At 40.8% G+C, this 18458-nt stretch overlaps 1 protein-coding gene across 1 annotated transcript; it reads left to right on the top strand.

Annotated features, from left to right (window-relative positions):
- The first annotated feature begins 1742 nt into the window (after positions 1–1742).
- LOC120021841 (purine-rich element-binding protein gamma-like) lies at positions 1743–2705 on the top strand. Its single transcript, XM_038965687.1, has one exon. It carries the CDS (start codon positions 1743–1745, stop codon positions 2703–2705), a length of 963 nt encoding a protein of 320 aa, XP_038821615.1.
- Positions 2706–18458: the final 15753 nt, after the last annotated feature.

Raw genomic sequence — 18458 nt, 5'->3', positions numbered from 1 at the left:
TAGCTTAAAGATGCACTATGCAAAAATCACATCGCCATTTCCTGGTTGCTAAAATTTTAATAGTTAATCTAATTTCAGTTTCTGTGACAAAATAAGCAAGTATAGTTTAGAGATTCATTGTACCATCTAAACCACTGTGAAATATATTTTCCATAACACAAAATATTGTATTTTCAGCTGTTTGAAGCTGGTGTACAAATCCGAATGTAAAAGAACGGGAAGCATAGAAATAGTGCACATAGTACAGACCTAGCGCTTCTTTGACTTGCTTTCAATGATAATGAAAACTCTATAACTCACAACTCAAGTCTATGTGAATTTGGTCGGGTTGGCCAAAAAATTACATATTGTAGCTCCCGTGTGGCTCAGTTGGTAGAGCATGGCGCTTGCAACGCCAGGGTTGTGGGTTCGATTTATACCGCCAGTACAAAAAAGTATGAATGTATGTACTTGTAAGTCGCTCTGGATAAGAGCGTCTGCTAAATGACGTAAATGTAGCTTTAATGTTGTGGTTGGTTGGTTGGTAGCTAGCTAACTAGCACCCACTCACTCATGTGGCTGCTAGCACCGTCATGAAAAGCGGCATGAAGGAAGCTCTATTACGTGAGAATGCTAGGGAGCAGGCAATGTTGAAAAGTAATCATTAAACATGTTGTACTTTTCTTTTCTTAAATGTAGTTTTGTAATTGACTAAAACAAGCAGGTAACAAGAAAATTACGTTTGAATTCTTTAAAACATTTTTGCTGTGAGCCAATGGTAACCACAATTTGTTTTCCCCACATTTTATCAAATACCGACTGGGACTATACCGGTGGTCAGCGCACTGCTCTATATTTTGTCAATCAATTACCATGTGCCTTCCTCTAATTTGTTAATGTTGAAAAGATTGGCAGGTAAGCCTTTATATTTTCCTTGACCGCATCTTTGTCCACGGCGACAACGTTATTGCAGCTATCTACCTTATAAAGGCAGTTCTTTGCAGTAAAATCGCTTGCTGTGTCAAATTGAACTGTACTGCTCAAACTAGGATTAGGTTGTCTCTTTAAACTGTGGGATTTCGCTGCTGGAAATGGAAGGGGGAGAGAGTTGGATGGGTTCATTGGACTAATCAATCTACCGCTAACGAAGCAGGTCGTTACTAGTTAACAAAGCCACAACATCATAAACCCCGCCTATTTCTAACATTTATATTCTTAAAATGCGATTTTAATCCTTAACCATACCAATAACCGTATGCCTAACCCTAACCTTAAATTAAGAGCCAAAAGCTATTTTTTAATTATTATTTTTTTAACGATAAAACCAATTTTGACTTTGTGGCTGTAGTAACTAGTGGAAACCACCGAAGCAGCGCCCTCTAAAGAGACTGTCCGGGAGAATTGTCAGATGCAGGAAAGGGGGTAGCTAAGTAACCCGTCTTGCCAAGGGTTACGATGAAAATGGTACCAAACGTTACTAACGCTTGACCTTTAAATCCGGACGCAGAAACTCGATCAGCTGAATACTCCTGTCAGGTAGCGGCCATTTCAGGTCAATCCAGGTATCTTTCAAATGTAGCCTACTATAGCAATAAACTGTCTATCTAGCGAAACTAATAAGGTTACATGAAAGACAGCATGTTGGCTGGTAATGCCAGGCAATTTGTCGTGTGCTTAACTGTGTTGGAAACGAAATAATGATGTCTGATACAACATATTCAAGAGGGATGGAAAGAGACAGAGGAAGGATTACATCAGATTCGATGGCGAGAGGCGCATATCCTCAACAGTATGTTCACCCTGGCAGTCAGCAGCAGGGCATAGACATTCAGGAGCTTGCCTCTAAACGTGTCGACATCCAGAAGAAACGGTTTTATTTGGATGTTAAACAAAGTGCACGGGGCCGATTCCTAAAAATTGCAGAGGTTTGGATTGGAAGAGAACGTCATGATAACATCAGGAAGAGCAAATTAACGCTGTCCATGTCAATGGCACCCGATCTACGTTATTGCCTGGGGGACTTCATTGATTATTACGCTCATATTGGGTTGAGAGGTGGCCTGGTATCACGGCCAGAAGAGCAGAGCAATGGTCAGGGCCGCCCGCACAATTCCCGCAGAAGACCGCAGGATCACCACGCAGCATCAGTGTCTCCCACTGGCTCTGCGGTGTCGGAGGAACATACTCATCGCGTCCTGAAGAGTGAATTCATTGAGAGAGACAATAGAAAGTACTATCTGGACCTGAAAGAGAACCAGCGAGGCAGGTTCCTCCGCATCAGACAGACTGCCAGCAGAGGGCATGGGGCCATCGGTTACTACGGCCAGGGCATCGATCAAACCATAGTGTTGCCGGCTCAAGGGCTAATCGAATTCAGAGATGCACTGTCGCAGCTGATTGAAGACTACGGCGATGATAATGCCACGGATGAGCTTAGAAGAGGCAATGGGAACCATGAAGAATCCACCGAGTTTCCCGAAGCAGCATCATTCCGAGTGGACAATAAGAGGTTTTATTTCGACGTTGGTTCCAATCGGTATGGTGTCTTTTTAAAGATTAGCGAGGTAAAACAGCCATACAGGAACACCATAACGGTTCCCATGAAAGCCTGGGCCAGATTTGGAGATAATTTCATTAGGTATGAGGAGGAAATGCAGCGAATTGTCACCTGTCACGAGGAGAAGAGGACAGAGACTCGCGAGGACATTGGAGAACAAGAGGATTGACAATGGCATTATATGGCTGTAAGAGGTTTCTAGTGATGGTGGGTTAAAACAGGGATGGAAAAAGCTAAACATGACAATATCCTAGAACATATGAAAAAGTATTCTTAATGTACCTCTATTAGGCCTATGTCTCTTGTAAACTAGCACTTTTGCTTTGTTCGTGGTCGTTCCTGTTTCAATCATACATTTCGATTATGGCATCTGTTTTGAAATTGGTGCAGCAGGACGTGTTGCCTATTGAAAAATGAAAAATGATATTCAAAAGGCTAAATGATGATATAGGTAATTTATGTGAATCAAATCTCTTCTTTTTTTCTCATTGTGGTTGACTGAGTGTGTGAATGAAAGTGCGTGTGCGCATGTGATTGTCTGATTGAGGAAAAAAAGGTGAGACATGAAAGTGTACACGTCCTGTCCCCCACAAACATTGGTAGGGGGTTAATGTAAGATATACTGCTGAATGCTATACATGATATTGTTGTTTAAACAGCAACAATAATTTGTGTAGGTAGCGCTTCATGATTTCATGATTTCGTTTTATAGAATAAGGGACAGTTTGGTTGAGGGTTCGCCGACCATCACGGACTCCCTGCCTATGTCATTACACTATAATCAGAGCCGGCTGCAGACAATTATCAGCTAGGGGGAAATCAGATTTTCAATATTTTGATGCTATATTTATAATTATATCAAATATATGCAACGATTTTATGTGCCAAAGCATTACACACAACCAATAATCAATTCATAACTGCATCCCGAATACCGACTTCGAGCACATCATCATGGTTTGCGTTTTCAACACCCCATTCAAATAGAGTATGTCAATCCGAACAAACAGGGAATACATCTTTCCCTACTCAGTATCGATGGCTTGGCTTGACAATCTCTGAATGTCATTTAACTTTTTGCTATTTTGTAACTGATGTTTCTTTCCATTCATGGAATGGCCAATGCGCAGTTTGGATGCTGGAATTGTATTAGTTAGTGGAGTGGATGAACGTGCGCAGGTAGCCTACAGGAGACTTTTGAAGTAGCATAATCGGATTAAAACATTGTGACTGGTTGTGTTTATTGCACACATAAAAGGTAATACATTTTAAAGGTAAAATTACAAATATTTTGGCTATATTGAAGCGTTAGGTTCTAGGTCGAGGAATCGCCACTCGGATCAGAAAGGAGGCAAAACGCACAGTAAGCTTTCCTGAATAACTGGGCCTGCTAGAAGCATAGGCCTATGTGGCTACACTATTTAAAACGACTCAGGAGAATGATGATCAGCAACAGACAGCGCATCAGTATCAGAAATTAAAATACAGGCCTGACTGTCCTGCACTATGCCTTACTAGACTTTATAATCTGCCGAGAGTAGACCCACAATTTATCCAAATGGAATGAAACGTTCAATTAACTGCTTTTGAGCATTTATTCAAATTACATTATTACTTGTACTTACCTGAAAATAATAATACAAATATGAATTGCATTGCGATGTTGTAGGCTAGTTTAGGTAGGATCATTTTATTTTCCCTAAGGCCATACACATGTAATTAACTGTATAACAGAGCCAGCAATAAAAATAATAACATAATTGAAAGATAAAATTAAAGTTGTACCCCATGTAATAATACTAAACGACCTTTGTAGGCTACAACACCTAGCGACCTCACCATGATAGTTGAGCCTTTTGGGATTGTAGTGAACAGTGGGGCAGGGAATAGAACTCAAATACCGGGCGTGACAGACAAACACCCTATGCATCGTATCAATAGGGTTAACCCACTTGCTTGGAATTGTAACGTGGCACATATAGCAAGGTTTGCTACACTGCCCCCTCCTTACTCGAAGGCACATCCCTGTACTTCGACTACTCGCCCCCCTAGCATGTCTGAGCCATCGCACAGCCGCCATCCCACTTTTGACACTAATGTAGCAAACTTTTTTATTTTTTATTTTTTTTAACCTTTATTTAACTAGGCAAGTCAGTTAAGAACAAATTCTTATTTTCAATGATGGCCTAGGAACAAACGGCAGGACAAGGATATAAAACCGGTGCTGTGATCGAATACCCATACTGACATACTGTATACTACATACTTAATGATTATATACTATTAGTTCATTTTAGTATACTGTAAACAAACAGTAGCCTTTCAGTTGAGTGTACTAGCGCTTTGCCTGTCTACTGGAAGTTGATGCTGTTGCTATGCAACCTCTTTCTCGCTTGTTAGCATAACACATGACTAGCTAGACATTTTACGATTTCGGGTGTGTTCGTAAATTCAATATGGAGTGCCAGAGAGCGCTCAGAGTTAGCTCTGGGCGATCGTAAATCCAGAGCTTTGTCATGTTCATTTGTAAATTCTGTGTTTTCAATCTCGGAGGCCACACTGGAAGCTCTGAGGAGTAGGGTTGATCTGAGCGTTCTGACCTCACAACGGTAGTCAAGCACCCAAGCTAACTGGCTAATGTTGGCTAGCTAGCTAGCTACTTCCAGACACAAATGAGAGAACATCTCACTCTGACCATTTTACTCGCCCTAGCAGAGCTGTTTTTTGCTGTTTTCGTGTTATCCAGAGCGTTGGTGACTAACTGTGCTGCTGGCAACAGTTTAGTTTAGCTTTTTTTTGCAACGTTTATCGACACCGGCCATATTCAACGGGTGTATCCGCTCTCGTTGGAATTCAGCTGCATATTTTCCGCCATTTTTTAAAAAATCTGAAAACGTTGTGAAGCCACGCCCATTGTCTGAAGAATTGCATTATAGGCCCTAAAAGCACGGAAATAGTGTCCACTGCTTGTATAATTCATATTTTAGCGAATTTAGTAAGACATCCAGGGACTTTTGGCATGCTAACTATGAACATACTATGAAAAATAAGCATACTACATACTCAATTTACATCACAAGTATGGTTAGTGCGGTTAGTATGAGTATTCGAACACAGCTATGGTCACTGGCTTGAAGGCCAAACACGCTATGCATTGTGCCAATAGGGGTAACACACTTAGTCAGAATTGTATCAGGGCTCATATAGCGAGGATTGTGATAGTATAATGGTTTTGGAATGACAGTCGCAGGGACCAGGGCTTGAGTCCCAGTCAGGGTACCCCCTAATCCACTATATTGGTATCAGCCAGGTGTTGCAGAGCACCCTTGAAAGCATGTCGCAGCCAAGTTTTAGCCATAGTACATTTGTGTTAGGCTAGCAGTGTTTCTGTCAGGTTTCTGTACTCAACCTGGTTTCAGAGCATTTTGTATTATTCTGTACGTAAATCCGAGACACTCCATTTAGTATGATATGTAACCATACCAAAGGTAACATAAGGCATATGGTTACTAAAGGCAAAAATAACAGTTGGGGGGGGTTGGTTGAAGTGGATGGGTAGGCGAATAAGACAAACGTCTAGCAACCCAAAGGTTGTGAGTTCAAATCTCATCACAGACAATTTTAGCTTGATGTGCCGTTTCTGTAGAGATAAATCAGATCAAGCCTGAACTGTGCGATGTGGTAGGGAGTTGTAATTTCCAACGGGACAATATTCTACATAGTTTAGAGCAGGAAACATGGTAATTAACTACAATGACCATAATCCATTGGGCGCCCACTTAAACCTGTCCGGTCTGTGCGGAGCAAGACACAGAGATTGAGAGAAGAGAGAACATGCCTTCAAGAGGTATAGAAAGCAGTTGCTTAGTGAGCCTGAAAATACATGATCTAAGTGATTGATAGTTGGTATTCAGCAGTAATAAAAGTATGCCTTATTTACTTTGAAGAACTACTAAAGTAGTGAGTTTGTCAGACATCATAGGCAGCAGCTCTATTTGAGGACTTAGTATTATTTGATTACTTTTATTTCATTCTAATATTTTATTAAAGTAAAGTAATGTGATTAAATTATGGTTAATAGGTGATACGCAGTAATGGGCAGTCACTACCATCATGGGGACTTAAAAAAAGATTTATGTGTTACAGCATTCAACCCACATATTGCATAGTGCATTTAATGTCTAAAAATATTATCAAAATCGAAAACCATGATTATTTTTTAATAATCGAACCGAAACCGAACCGACCTCAAAAAGCACTAATGGCTCAGCACTACATATTAACACATTACTTTAAGTGAAAACATAATTTCTCCTCACATGGATTTTTGATTATCTGCCGTACTATATTTTTAGTTTCAAGTCATGCTGACACTTGTGGTGCTTTAGAAAGGAGCATCGCTCCCAACACAGATAATCTTTATTGATATAGGCTTTGTTGCCTACTTTGTAATAGTCTCAACACATGTAGAGGCTGGTTAGACAGCAGACAGTTGAAAAATGTGCCCTTGTCACATGCCCAAATGAGGTCTTTGAAAAAGACAGGCGATATTCTGTTACAAACTTCCTTCACATCTAATTTGTCGCCACATTTTAGACCCCTGGAGCTTTATTAGACCATTTTTTATCATTTAGGGGCTGTGTCCAGGAAACGGCACCATAGACTTATTGCCAGATAAGGTGATGGGGCTGATATGTTCAGTGACATAAAATGTCCTATGCTGATGACCTAATCCATACACCTTATTAGTCTAAACATCTCTTCATATGTCTGACAAAGGATGTATGAAATAGTCTGACAGAGTGTTCATATTTCTTAGTTTTCTTTTTGGTTACAACTCCCTAGCAACTGTGCCCCTTGCGTTACAGGGTCTATAAAACAGCGGTTCTTCTGCAGAGCGGAAATTGACCAATTTAATTTGCTGTACATTTAGCTCGCCATATGTTTGTTCCGCATGGAAGATCTATTGAGGAGAGATGAACCAACTAGAACAGTCAGAATGCATCATACTCATGCTACTTTCTGTGTTAAGACATATAGTAGTTTCCACAAGAATGCAGTTGACTGAATCTCAAGGGAAGAGGTACTGTGTATATGATAAAAAAAAGGATGGGTCAATAACAAAATAGGCAAGGTTAAAAATCATTGCCTCTAAAACAAACTTGATATTATGATGTTTGACATCTTAAAGACATATAGTAGTTTCCTCATGAATGCAGTTGACTGAATTTCGAATCTCAAGGGATGAGGTACTGTGTATATGATGAAAAAAGAGTCAATGACAAAAAAAGAAGGGGTTAAACTTGATTATGATTTTTTTTCTATCTTAATTAAAGACTGTTGTTTTTTTTATTTTGTATTCTTAGAGGTGTCAATCCAAACTTTTTTATTTATGAAAAAAAATATATATATATTTAACCAGGTAGGCTACAGAAGTCATCAAAAGAGAGCGCCTGGGGAACGGGAGTGATGCTGGGGGCTGCAGGGCCTGGGTTAACCTCTACATAACCAGAGGACAAAGGAGGAGTAGGGTAAGAGTACGGCTACAGGCTAAAAGAACTGGTCGTCTAGTGATTTTGGAACAGAGAGTAAAAGGAGCAGGTTTCTGGGCGCGGAAGAATAGATTCAAGGCATAATGTACAGACAAGGGTATGGTAGGATGTGAGTACAGTGGAGGTAAGCCTAGGCATTGAGTGATGATGAGAGCAGTTTTGTCTCTAGAGGCACCATTTAAGCCAGGTGCAGTCACCGGAGGCTCTACAGTGAATTAAGACAAAAATTACTAACCAAAACAGCAATAGACAAGGCATATTGACATTAGGGAGAGGCATAAAAAAGAAGTACATGAAAAGCACAAGAATATTCAGGTGTGTTTTATTTGAATTATCTAATGTGTGGTATGGAAATTCCATTTGACTGATTTAATTTATTCTAACGGGAAAAGTTTAACAACTCATTATAGAAAAATCATTCAAAGCACAACTTTCCTTGAAAATTAGTTTGTTCCCACATGCTTTAATTTATATCAATATTTTAGAGTGCCCAGTGATTTTGTGTTTGAGATTATTAAGGCTTTAATGATGATCACAGAACCTTTGGGGCAAATTTTGCCTGCATCATGTATATCTCTAAAAACAAAGGCTTTTTTCCTCTCTTGGAGATGGAGAGAGAATATGAAGGGGGATGCACAGCTCATGTGCTCTTCGAAACACAAGCCTCCTTTAAGAGAGCACTTTAAAAAACAGCACTTTACTCTGCTGCTTCTTACTCAATTCACATGGAGCGACCACATGATCCATGCATATTGGTTTAAACTTTGAAGTGACAATCATGCTCTTAAATTGCCACACCATGAAGCTAATCTTCGCCTAGATGTTGATATCATCCATTTTAACCTCAAAAGAGCTGCACCTTGAGATAAGCTGACCCAGATAGTGGCCCTGAAGTCAATAGCCTACCCTTCATCTTTACGTTTTGTTTTACCTGAACCACTGTGACACTTTTGAAATAAGGTCAAAATCTTACAGTGTTATGGCTTTCCGATGCTATTGTTTTATCTACTTGTTGTAGTAATAACGGCAGCTAGCAATGTCAAATGGAGTTGATATCTACCCTAAATTCAGTTTTTTTTTCACAATTTAAGTGAATAAACTTGTGCTTTTTGGGGGGTGGTATGTAGCTTAGTGGTCGAATTTGGACTGTTATCATCTAAACAAAAGGTTTCTAACCTTTAAGCCTTGGAACTTCTTTACAATTTGATTCTATTGTTTTTATTTGGATGATGATTTTTCTTCGTTTTTAGAACAAAGGTATGTTTGGAAAATGGAAAAGATGACCTGTCAGTCTGGTGAAAGAAATACGAGGGAGATGTTTATTGCAACAGATTTCTATTGCATGAAACACCAAGGATGTTCAAGCATCTTTAGGAGATTATAGTTTCCGAAGCATAGGCTACTTAGCACTCAAGCGCCACAAAACACTACTAACCACCTAACTGCAGTAGTGTCAACTAAAAGAAGAAGAAAAAAAGGAGTTCAGGCTTCACTTTGGAAATGTGAGGACATCTTTTAAATATGTTACTAATTTATAGTTGGTGTATGTAGTGTGCTGTGAGAAGTATGGGTATTGAAGAAGCTTTGTTGGTTTTGTTTATTTTTGTGTTTATCATGCTATTTTTGCAGTAGAATTTAAAACTAAATGTCTATGGTAATGATATAAAAAAAAATGAAATGGTGAAGCAGAAAAGTTTAGTGTATCTTTGGATAAATGTAATGTTAAAACATTAGCGTGTCCTGTAGTTCCGTAGAATATTAGATGACTCAAAACAAGAAAGCAATTGTTCTGTATTCTAGAACTTTCTTTAACATGTGTACTGTATTATTTCATGTTCTACATGTATGGTACTGTATGACTATTCATTCAATGCCTTGTAATGTTTGTAAAAGGTTGCAATGTTTAGAAAACCAATCTGAAAAAAACCCAAGTGTATGCATGCCAACAGTTGGGTCCTAAACTGAAAACGGTAAAAAATGAACTAAAAAATGGTGCTATAACATATGAAGGTGCTTATATGGACCCCAGATGCATGCATGCAAATAGGAAATGTCATGTTTATACATGTTGTGCAGTCATCAAATGACTCACAAGATGTCCTCCCAGAACACAAATGGTATAGTGTAACTGTAAATACTGTCAATGGAAGCCTCATCACCTATCAAGACATTTACTACCAACACTTGGCCACCAGTTTGCACTGGCCCCAGGGAGAGTCTGTCATTACTACAGCATTGATCAAATGATGTTTTGCTATCAACAAAACACATCCCTACAGACAGACGGGAGACAGATAGAGACCTGTATCTCCTGCAGCTTTGGAGGCAGTCAGTCCCAAGGTGGCTGATACTTTCGGTAAAGGAAATAGGGATTGCATCAGTGATGCCAATTTACTGTTACGCTCCCTTTGTGATTATGCACCAAAAGATCTATAGACAATCTAATTATGGATTTGTTTATACTTTTGATTCAAATGTTTATGTCTTTGAACAGCTTTTACATGTAGCACGGGTTGGAGAGGGCAAAGCTAAAGATAATGCAGTCTTCAAAAGGTTGTGATGCGCTCTTGGGATTGTCATGGGATCAGATATTGCTTTGAAGGGTAAACATGATGTATTGCTTTGAGGGGTAAACATGAAAATGTGGTAGTTTTACAGTTGTATTAACCATCATTCTTTTTATTTTATTTTTCAATAAAAGTTTGACCAGATTAATGCAGTTGTGAAGTTTCCTGTGCGCTATCTCAATGTTAAGTTTGGTACCACTTTAGAATAAGTGTCCCTAATACATACCCTGCTGGAAGATCCAGGTTGACCAGCTTAACCATCTTGACCAGTTCTGTACCAGCTTCAGTGCAGGACTACGGTGGTATTCTGTGCCGGTAGAAGTCAGTGTGCAGCAGCCAAAGGTAGCTTGCCATGTCTGTCTGCTCATTGGAAGATGCCGCAGTTGTTGACATACATGTGTTTACATAGGTGTGTCTACCTAGTACCCACCATAATGTGTACCTATCCACACTAATTATATGTACAGGTACTGCCTATAAACTACCATGTAAACACACAGAAAGGGGGATAGCTGTACAACTGAATGCGTTACACTGAAATGTGTCTTCTGCATTTAACTCAACCCTCTGAATCAGAGAGGGGCTGCCTTAATCGACATCCACGTCTTCAGCGACCGGGAAACAGTGCTGCCTTGCTCAGGGGCAGAACGACAGATGTTTACCTTGTCAGGTCAGGGATTCAGTCCAGCAACCTTTCGGTTACTGGCCCAACACTCTAACCACTAGGCTACCTGCTGCCCCGGTCACACTATAAAGAGACATCTGTAGTTGTTTGTCATTAAAGCTGTGGTAATGAGCATACCAGCAGTGCAGGTTTTTATCCCTCCGATCAGTACCCCTTCCATGATTCATTATACAATAAGCTAACCATTAGCAAACTATTCAAACTATTTGAAAACTATTAAAGAGCAATTGATTGTAGATTCAGTCGAAACCAAATATGTCAGCTGTATAGAAACATGTACAGAATTACAAGGCAAAAGCCCCTACATAAATCTTCAACATACCTCTTCTTATTATTATTGTGGGGTTTGCGAAGCAAAAGCCCCAGCTTCAATCTTCGACATACTTCCTATTTTCTTCTTATTCTTAAGCACGCTACTCCTCTAACACCGTTTCAGCTAGAAACGCAAACTTTAAAACGTTTAGGATGGTCACGCTTGAGTTGCTTGTATACAACTTTTTGACATCTTAAAAATATTTAACTATTTATATTTTTGTCCTCCATCCCCCTGTATGGGATTTCCTCAACATTGTGACATCATCACTTCCAACTTCCATTTACTGTCAATTCAACAACACAACTTCAGACACGAATCAGCTACTGTACATTGACCACTTTTCTAACAACTTAGACAAAATGTTACGCAAATCTGTAAAAATAACAGAAATATCAAACAATACAGCTGTTTTAGTAACCGCAACAACATTTTCTGTAACTTACTTTGCGAACAACTGCCGTTTTGAACATTCCCCCAGCAAGTCATACAAGGACATAAAGGACATGAAATCTTCCTCTCCAATAACGGATTAGGAATAGCTTGTACCAATCAATAGGATGACCTGGAATGATAAAGAGAAGATTTCTAATGATCACTAGCTTTGTCCTCCTACTCAGGATCATCCTCTGTGCTCTAAATAACTAAATTGTCTAAAGAGAAGGGCGGACTGTACCCCTTTGATTGAATAAAGCGGATTAGCAATAGTTTCTACCAATAAAAAGTTAAAGCTGTTTGTCTGAGTATAGGGTGACAAAAAGTGGCTCGCTGACGTCAGCTAACAGCTCTCTATGTCATCATTGAGCAGCCCAAACTGAGCCGATGCTGTGGATACTCAGACTCAGAGGACAAAAAATGATGACGAGGGTGAAGAGTGACCACAATTACTGACCATAACCACACAACTACTGACCACAACCACTGAACAAAACTACTGACCACAACTACTGATCACAACCACCCATCTACTGACCACACAACTACTGACCTAACCTACTGACCACAACCACCCAACTACTGACAACACAACTACTGACCTAACCTACTGACCACAACCACACAACTACTGAGCACAACTACTGAACCAAACACCTACTTACTAAAACGACTGACCACGACTGACCAAATATACTGACCACAAACACAAAACTACTGACCACAACTTCTGAACACAACTACTGACCACACAACTACGACCACAACCACACAACTACTGAGCAAAACTTCTGACCACAACTACTGACCACGACCACACAACTACTGACCACAACGACTTACCACAACCACAGAATTACTGACCACACATCTAATCACCATAACTACTGACCACAACCACACAACTACTGGCCACACAACTACTGACCCAAACACAACAACTGACCATAACCACACAACCTCTGACCACAACTACTGACCACAAAACTACTTACCACTAGTGATCACAACTACTAACCAAAACTACTGATCACAACCACACAACTACCGACCAAAACTATTGACCACAACCACAGAACTACTGACCAAAACGACTGACCACAACTACTAACCACAACCAAACAACTACTGACCACAACTACTTACCACACAACTACTGACCACAACTACTGAGAAGGGATGGGCATTTGAAATTATTTCACTATTCAAATAATATAAATAAAGTACAACTTCTTAAACTTCCATTATCACAAAAATAATTTTAAAGCGCTTTAGCAAGCCCCACAACTTTACTTGTAAAGTTACAATCTAGTTATTCTTTAGCGCGCTAATCCTCCTACACTGCTTAAGCTAGAAACGCTATTCAAACTTTAAAACGTGCAGAATTGTCTCACTTGAGTTGCTTGTATACAACTTTTTAAATATGTTTTATACTTTTTAAAATATACAACTTTTTTTCCTTCTTTTTGTCCTCCTTCCCCTTCTATGGGATTTCCTCAGCATTCTAAAGCTCCCCATTGTGACATAATCACTTCCAACTTCCAATCACTTTCAATGCAACTTTAGACACAAATCATCTACTTTAGATTTAAAAAAGTATTAGGAATAGCTGGTACCAATCAATAGAACGAGTTGTTTTAGTAACCCATCAACTGCTCTCTTTTCATGTCAGAAGCTAGCAGATTCATTACTTACCATTACCAACTGCAAATTCCATTAAAACTACATCACGTTTTGAAGTTCACTTTCCTTGCTTTGTACAGTGGGGAGAACAAGTATTTGACACACTGCCGATTTTGCAGGTTTTCCTACTTACAAAAAATGGAGGTCTGTAATTTTTATCATAGGTACACTTCAACTGTGAGAGACGGAATCTAAAACAAAAATCCAGAAAATTACATTGTATGATTTTTAAGTAATTCATTTGCATTTTATTGCATGACATAAGTATTTGATACATCAGAAAAGCAGAACTTAATATTTGGTACAGAAACCTTTGTTTGCAATTACAGAGATCATACGTTTCCTGTAGTTCTTGACCAGGTTTGCCACATCCTGAGCAGACCAGGTGGCGGGGGTGTTTACGGACATATTTCAATCGCTCCCTATCCCAGTTTGTTTTCCCCATATGCTTCAAGATGGCTACCATTGTTCCTGTACCCAAGAAGGCAAAGAAAACAGAACTAAATTACTTCTGTCATCATGAAGTGCTTTGAGAGGCTAGTCAAGGATCATATCACCGCCACCTTACCTGTTACCCTAGACCCACTTCAGTTTGCATACTGCCCCAACAGATCCACAGATGACACAATCGCCATCACACTAAACACTGCCCTATCCCATCTGGACAAAAATAATACCTATGTAAGAATGCGGTTCATTGACTACAGCTCAGCATTCAACACCATAGTACCCTCCAAGCTCATCATCAAGTTGGAGGTCCTGGGTCTCAAGCCCTCCCTGTGCAACTGGGTCCTGGACTTTTTGACGGGCCGCCCCCAGGTAAAAGAACAAGTCCATATTAGGGCAAGAACAGCTCAAATAAGCAAAGAAAAACGACAGTCGATCATTACATTAAGACATGAAGGTCAGTCAATCCGGAAAATTTCAAGAAATATTTCAAGTTTCTTCCAAAGTCACAAAAACCATCAAGCGCTATGTTGAAACTGGCTCTCATGAGTGCTGCCACAGGAAAGAAAGACCCAGAGTTACCTCTGCTGCAGAGGATAAGTTCATTAGAGCTAACTGCACCTCAGATTGCAGCCCAAATAAATGCTTCACAGAGGTAAAGTAACAGACACATCTCAACATCAACTGTTCAGATGAGACTGCTTGAATCAGGCCTTCATGGTCAAATTGCTGCAAAGTATCCACTACTAAAGGACACCAATAATAAGAAGAGACTCGTTTGGGCAAAGAAACACAAGCAATGGACATTAGACTGGTGGAAATCTGTCCTTTGGTCTGAGTCCAAATTTGAGATTTTTGGTTCCAACCGCCATTTCTTTGTGAGATGTAGAGTAGTTAAATGTATGAAGCATGGAGGAGGAGGGGTGTTGGTGTGGGGGTGCTTTGCTGGTGACACTGTCAGTGATTTATTTAGAATTCAAGGAACACTTAACCAGCATGGATACCACAGCATTCTGCAGCCATCCCATCTGGTTTGTGCCTTTTATTATTATTTTTATTTAACCTTTATTTAACTAGGCAAGTCAGTTAAGTACAAATTATTATTTACAATGACGGCCTACCAAAAGGCAAAAGGCCTCCTGCGGGGACGGGGGCCTGGGATAAAAATAAAGAAATAAATACAATATAAATATAGGACAAAACACACATCACAACAAGAGAGACAACACAACACTACATAAAGAGAGACCTAAGACAACAACATAGCAAGGCAGCAACACATGACAACACAGCATGGTAGCAACACAACATGGTAGCAGCACAAAACATGGTACAAACATTATTGGGCACAGTCAACAGCACAAAGGTCAAGAAGGTAGAAACAACAATACATCACACAAAGCAGCCACAACTGTCAGTAAGAGTGTTCATGATTGAGTCTTTGAATGAAGAGATTCAGATAAAACTGTCCAGGTTGAGTGTTTGTTGCAGCTCGTTCCAGTCGCTAGCTGCAGCGAACTGAAAAGAGGAGCGACCCAGGGATGTGTGTGCTTTGGTGAGCTTTAACAGAATGTGACTGGCAGAACGGGTGTTATATGTGGAGGATGAGGGCTGCAATAAATATCTCAGATAGGAGGGAGTGAGGCCTAAGAGGGTTTTATAAATAAGCATCAACCAGTGGGTCTTGCGACAGGTATACAGAGATGACCAATTTACAGAGGAGTATAGAGTGCAGTGATGTGTCCTACAAGGAGCATTGGTGGCAAATCTTATGGCCGAACGGTAAAGAACCTGCCGATCTATAAATTATGTCTCCGTAATCTAGCATGGGTAGGATGGTCATCTGAATCAGGGTTGGTTTGGCAGCTGGGGTGAAAGAAGAGCGATTACAATAGAGAAAACCAAGTCTAGATTTAACTTTAGCCTTCAGCTTTGATATGTCCTTAGAGAAGGACAGTGCACTGTCTAGCCATACTCCCACGTACTTGTATGAGGTGACTACCTCAAGCTCTAAACCCTCAGAGATAGTAATACAAATCTAAAATGGCAGCAGTTTTACGGGCGCCCAACCAATTGTGCTATTATGTGGGTTTTTTTGCGTTATTTGTAACTTATTTTGTACATAATGTTTCTGCAACCGTATCTTACGGCAGAAAAGAGCTTCTGGATATCAGGACAGAGATCACTCACCTCGGATTAGACAAAGATTTTTTCTACAACAAGCAAGATGCACAGGACATTCTCCAAACACCCGGCAGGGCCGACATCCCCGTTATTTGCAAGATGAAGCGACGCAGGTATAGAGGACAAAGAGCCGGATGCCTCATCAGGACCCGCAGAAGGCGAGTGGGAAAGCTGCCATTACCATCAATACTACTCGCCAACGTGCAATCATTGGACAACAAATTAGATGAGGTGCGATCACGAATATCCTACCAACGGGACATCAAAAACTGTAATATCCTATGTTTCACAGAATCGTGGCTGAATGAAGACATGGATGTTCAACTAGCGGGATATACGCTGCACCGGCAAGATAGAACATCACACTCCGGTAAGACGGGGGAGGGGGGGGGGTCTGTGCATATTTGTAAACAACAGCTGGTGCACGAAATCTAAGGTAGTCCCTAGATTTTGCTCGCCTGAAGTAGAGTATATTGTGATAAATTGCAGGCCACACTAGAGAGTTTTCAGCTATACTTTTCGTGGCTGTTTATTTACCACCACAGACAGATGCTGGCACTAAGACTGCACTCAGTCAGCTGTATAAGGAAATAAGCAAACAGGAAACCACTCACCCAGAGGCGGCGCTCCTAGTGGCCAGAGACTTTAATGCAGGGAAACTTAAATCAGTTCTACCAAATTTCTATCAACATGTTAAATGTGCAACCAGAGGGGGAAAAAAATCTAGATCACCTGTACTCCACACACAGAGACGCGTACAAAACTCTCCCTTGTCCTCCATTTGGTAAATTCGACCACAACTCTATCCTCCTGATTCCTGCTTACAAGCAAAAAATAAAGCAGGAAGCACCAGTGACTCGGGCTATAAAAAAGTGGTCAGATGAAGCGGATGCTAAACTACAGGACTGTTTTGCTATCACAGACTGGAACATGTTCCGGGATTCTTCCGATGACATTGAGGAGTACACCACATCAGTCACTGGCTATATCAATAAGTGCATTGAGGACGTCATCCCTACAGTGACTGTACGTACATACCCCAAGCAGAAGCCATAGATTACAGGCAACATTCGCACTGAGCTAAAGGGTAGAGCTGCCGCTTTCAAGGAGCGGGACTCTAACCTGGAAGCTTATAAGAAATCCGCTATGGACTGCGACGAACCATCAAACAGGCGGGGCGTCAATACAGGGCTAAGATTGAATCATACTACACCGGCTCCGACGCTCGTCTTATGTGGCAGGGCTTGCAAACTATTACAGACTACAAAGGGAAGCACAGCCGCGAGCTGCCCAGTGACACGAGCCTACAAGACGAGCGAAATCGCTTCAATGCTTGCTTTGAGGCAAGCAACACTGAGGCATGCATGAGAGCATCAGCTGTTCCGGACGACTGTGTGATCACGCTCTCCGTAGCCGATGTGAGTAAGACCTTTAAACAGGTCAACATACACAAGGCTGCGGGGCCAGACGGATTACCAGGACGTGTGCTCCGGGCATGTGCTGGCCAACTGGCAGGTGTTTTCACTGACATTTTCAACATGTCCCTGATTGAGTCTGTAATACCAACATGTTTCAAGCAGACAACCATAGTCCCTGTGTCCAAGAACTTAAAGGCAACCTGCCTAAATGACTACAGACCCGTAGCACTCACGTCCATAGCCATGAAGTGCTTTGAAAGGCTGGTAATGGCTCACATCAACACCATTAGACCAGAAACCCTAGACCCACTCCATTTTGCATACCACCCAAACAGATCCACAGATGATGCAATCTTTATTGCACTCCACACTGCCCTTTCCCACCTGGACAAAAGGAACACTTATGTGAGAATGCTATTCATTGACTACAGCTCAGCGTTCAACACCATAGTACACTCAAAGCTCATCACTAAGCTTAGGATCCTGGGACTAAACACCTCCCTCTGAAACTGGATCCTGGACTTCCTGACGGGCCGCCCCCAGGTGGTGAGGGTAGGTAGCAACATATATGCCACGCTGATCCTCAATACTGGAGCTTTCCAGGGGTGCGTGCTCAGTCCCCTCCTGTACTCCCTGTT

Source organism: Salvelinus namaycush, chromosome 26, assembly GCF_016432855.1.
Source record: "Salvelinus namaycush isolate Seneca chromosome 26, SaNama_1.0, whole genome shotgun sequence".
NCBI lineage: Eukaryota > Metazoa > Chordata > Actinopteri > Salmoniformes > Salmonidae > Salvelinus > Salvelinus namaycush.
The sequence above is the reverse complement of the archived record's forward strand: the minus strand, read 5'-3'. Positions and strand labels throughout refer to the sequence as shown.